The sequence below is a fragment of the Rhipicephalus sanguineus genome, chromosome 11 (genome assembly GCF_013339695.2).
Source record: "Rhipicephalus sanguineus isolate Rsan-2018 chromosome 11, BIME_Rsan_1.4, whole genome shotgun sequence".
Classification (NCBI taxonomy): Eukaryota; Metazoa; Arthropoda; class Arachnida; order Ixodida; family Ixodidae; genus Rhipicephalus; species Rhipicephalus sanguineus.
Window position 1 is genome coordinate 56,939,103 of NC_051186.1, and position 4,314 is coordinate 56,943,416.

The following is a 4,314-nucleotide window of genomic DNA, read 5'->3' on the forward strand; positions in this document are numbered from 1 at the left end:
GTATTTCGGTAGATTGGCAAGAATCGTGGGCACGGCATCTTCCGTCAGCAGTGGCTTGTCACGAGGAATGCGTGCCTCTTTACCGTCTATGTGTGCACGAAATCCGTAATTACGAACCGCGGTTCAAAGTGCAGCTCACACACTGCGCAAGATTCATCTAGTTTGGCACGGTGGAGGTTCCTCTCCCATTCCCTTCGCCTTTCTTCATCACCTGGAACGTTGAACAAAAACGCCTTCGGTGCATCTTCCACGCGACTGTAGCCTGTTCTGCATCGGGGTGCAAAACAGTAATTACGACGACGAGCAGACATTACAACTAGACGTGCACATTGAGCTAAAGCATAGAAACACAGAGTGTAATGATCGAACAGTGACCGAATCACGATCGTCTTGATGCCGGTTGGGCCCGATTGCGATGAATGTGACTGTGTAGCAACACTTGATCCGGATCGGATCATATTCATCCACGATTTCTATTGCCCACCTGGAGAAATTGAAACTACTGCGAAAAGAAAATGTGTATGCTGCTTTGTGAGACTCTAATGTAAAATGAATCGTGTTGTAGGCTTAAAACGCTTGTGAAAATTGTTTTTGCTTGTATGCTTTATCAAGCAAAGAAAACTAATGCTGGGTTCCAGGACGTTAATCCTGGAACGTAACACAATGAACAATGTGTTGAACGGTTCACGGAATGTGTTGACGGAGCTGGTGCCATCTTGTCTTGGTCTGTGTCCTGCAGGGAAGCTGGCTGACAAGGCATGCCAACACGCTATCAGGGAATGAGAGCATCCCTACATCCCCCAGCAAAGCACACACAAGTATGAGCTCTGTGAACCGGAGGCAGTACATGTGGGGTAAATGTCATTATAACATGTCCATGCACTAGTGACATCACAACTTGTTGATATCACTGGCATTTGGTGCTTGTCAAGCCCTGTATCCACACCTAGACAGGTGACCTGTCTGCAGACTCAATAGCAAGATACCAAGTCAAGACTGCCCAAAGGCAGTGCAGTAGTGCTGTCTGCATCAACGTGCCTTGCCACCAAGACAGCCAAAACAGCTGGCTCCTGTCGCAGCTGCCAAGGGTTGCATGCTTTCATGTGGGCACTTTTTGTGTGTTACCGTACATGCACACAATAGCACATAGACTGAAAAAGTGTCTTCCCGGTACGATGTAAGGTGATATTCGCAGCACCCCAAAATTGCTAGTGTTGTGTATTGAGAAGGCAACATGCAGAGCAGTAATGAAGGGCGCTAGAGATTCAACATGTAACATCAAACATGTCAAGAAATTTTTTTAGTGCATGTTAGAAGTTTGTAGAATCCCTCTGTACTGCCGGGCACCCTACATTGGTCGGAAGAGCAGGTGCCTCAACAAAGGGCTTCAGGAACACAAGAATTTTTGCAGTAGAATTTGAATCGAGGGGAATCTTGCTCAGCACTGCTGTGCCTGTAAGTGTAACCCGAATTTCAGAGACAACTATTTTGGCATACAGCAAGGACAAAATTAAAAGAACAATTGTAGAAGCATCTTGTATGCTGCTGGGGAAGCTAAGCGCATGCATGAGCTTTCCGTCCACAGCGCTTACAGACAGGCAAGTGGCATTTCTAGGAAAACAAAGATAATTTTAACTGCTGCACATATTTCACCTTGATACTGATAAGGCATTTTGTAAATGTTAATTTCCAAGAGATAAATGCAAGTTTTTTTTTTACTATTAGCATTCATGTTTGCTTATTCACAGTTTGCCCACAGTGCCCTCTCCTTGCAAGTCTCTGCCTACCCCTTTTTAGTGTTATTGCTTAATTAAACAAGTTCTTAGAGATACACTTTGTCTGTCTCATTCCTGTCTGCCATCTAACTTTGCAGCGCTGCCTTTATATTCCACTATGTTCCAACTAGCCCCTACACAAGCTCTTCTGAATCCAAATCTGGATTTTCGTGCTCCAAAAGCAACATTTTGCTGCTACAAAAACTGCTTCAAATTCTATTTTGGCTATTGCACCCCTGCACATGTTCAGATCATGAGGAACTAGTAAAACTTGAAATGGTATAGCGCATTACGGGGAAAGAAGAAACGCCCGAGCAGACTGACCCAAGAGGACAGAGCACTAACTTCTAACTGAGCTTTATTGTCAAAATGCATCAAATATGTAGACTTGCGCAAGCATACAAAAACCACCCTAACGCAACGACAAGATTAGACGCAACATCGCAACTTCACAAACAATTCATAGACGGTTCGCCTGATTAAGTAAGGCCACTTCATGTTCAGATAAAGCCAACGGGGTCGGTCTGCTTGGCCGTTTCTTCTTTCCCCGTAATGCGCTATACCATTTCAAGTACGACAAACCAACTCGCCCAATCTTCAACACTTGTGAACTAGTAAAAACTAGTTTGGTATTACAAGAAAGCTGGCAAACAATTTCTTCAGTTAATTGAACAGTGGGACATTTTATACTGCATTATATCATGTTTACCCTCAAGGATAAAAAATTGGTTGCTCCCTACTGCCACCTAATAAAACGCTACAATGAATAGCCTTTACGTTTTTTAATGCTCATTTCATGGCTTCCACTCAGACGGCAGACAATGGAAGCCAAACTAATGTGAATTGGACAGCAGAAACGTTCAAGAAAAAGAGTGAAACTCCAAAGCACAAAGAAGAAGGGATGCACGGCAACTATGCACATTAAGAAGGTTGAGGTCTTCCCAGACTTTGAAGTATGAATATCCGTTAAATGGCGGCCATTCCATCTACATTATCTAGTTTTCTGTTCAACGCATTTAATGTGCATGCTGTTCAAATGAAGACCTTTATAAACATCCTAACCCAAGGTGTAGTATAATAAGCCTCTGTTTCAAGTGTTTCACCATACTTGTCACACCTTCGTATTGCACCTTGTGGAAAATGGTGCAATACCAGGACTCGGAACAGCACAAAAGCACTGACCTCATGTTTTGTTATATTCTCAGCTCTCATATATAGCACACTTTGCCAACACATGACCTATTCATGTGTCGGTTATGGCCGACAAATATCTACCTCATGGAGATCATTTGGGCTTGTGCACAATGTCCTAGCCGCTATACTTCGGCATGCTTGTGATCACTAGTGAATTAGGTGCAGCAACAACACTTCAAAATGCTAGCTGTATTTCACTATGGTGACAGCGGTGACATTACTGTAATGTCTGCATATCTTATGGTAGTGCTACATATTTGCCGACAAAAGTGGCTTTGAAAACATCCATAACATGTTTACGTAACCTGTTCTCTTGATCGCCCTTAGATTGCAGTGCAAGGATGTACGAAGAACCGGATCACCATGCTGAAGTCTGCTGCATTGACTAACTTGTCACAACAACTTAATGGAGACAATCTACCAAGGTCTGAGATACTTTACCTCACAATAACAAAGATGCCATGCCACACAGAACATGACTTTGGCAACTTCATGAAGTATGGACAGACAGTGGACCGTAGTATTATTGAAAGAATAAATGACCTCGTTCAGGAAGGCATTACGTCTGTGCATGAAGTGAAGACATGCCTTCGTTACTATGTACAGGACGTACTCTTCAATGGTAAAGAAAAACCTGATCTAGACTGCAGAGCGTTTTACCCAACATCTACTGACATCCGCAACCGTATCCAGGAATCTTTGAGGCAAGGACGCTGTAGCAATCTAGATCAGGAGAATGTTGCAATGCTGGTATCTGCACTGGAAGGAGAAGAACCAACATCAAAGGTGCTCTTCCGACCATATTGCTACACAAGTGAAGCAAAAACGACAATCCCCGAGGCTGACGATGACCAGATTAATGTAGAGGAGACCTCGGCAAAACAATGCGACAGGACCTTGCTGTTCTGCTATCAGTCTCGCTTCATGGCACAACTACTAAAGCAGTATGGCAACAATGTGACATGCCTTGATGCCACAAACAAGACAATAGATTACAACTTGCCACTGTTTTTGCTTGTCGTAAAAACACCCACGATTTACATGGTGGCAGGTGTTTTTGTGGTGCAGTACGAAACAAGTGCGTGCATCAGCGAGGAACTCAAGTGTGTTTATAAGGTGGAATCCTGAGTACTTGTCTAAGTATTTCATGGTGGACTCTTGCCACGCTGAAATAAGTTCGATTTCTGAAGTCTTCCCACAGAGTGAACTCATGCTGTGCAACTTCCACAGTGAACAGGCGTGGGAGAGGTGGGTGAAAAGGAAGGAAAATGATGTCCTTCTAGACCAAAAGGATGCCCTACTTGGTCACTTTCACAAAATAGCCAATTCAAGCAGCAGGGAGGAA

General features: G+C 43.7%; 1 protein-coding gene across 1 annotated transcript; it reads left to right on the top strand.

Moving 5' to 3' along the window:
- The first annotated feature begins 2,590 nt into the window (after positions 1-2,590).
- On the top strand, positions 2,591-4,314 carry LOC125760415 (uncharacterized). Its single transcript, XM_049420502.1, has 2 exons — positions 2,591-2,728; positions 3,297-4,314. The coding sequence occupies exons 1-2, from the start codon at positions 2,690-2,692 to the stop codon at positions 4,095-4,097; spliced, it is 840 nt and encodes a 279-aa protein (XP_049276459.1). The 5' UTR covers positions 2,591-2,689; the 3' UTR covers positions 4,098-4,314.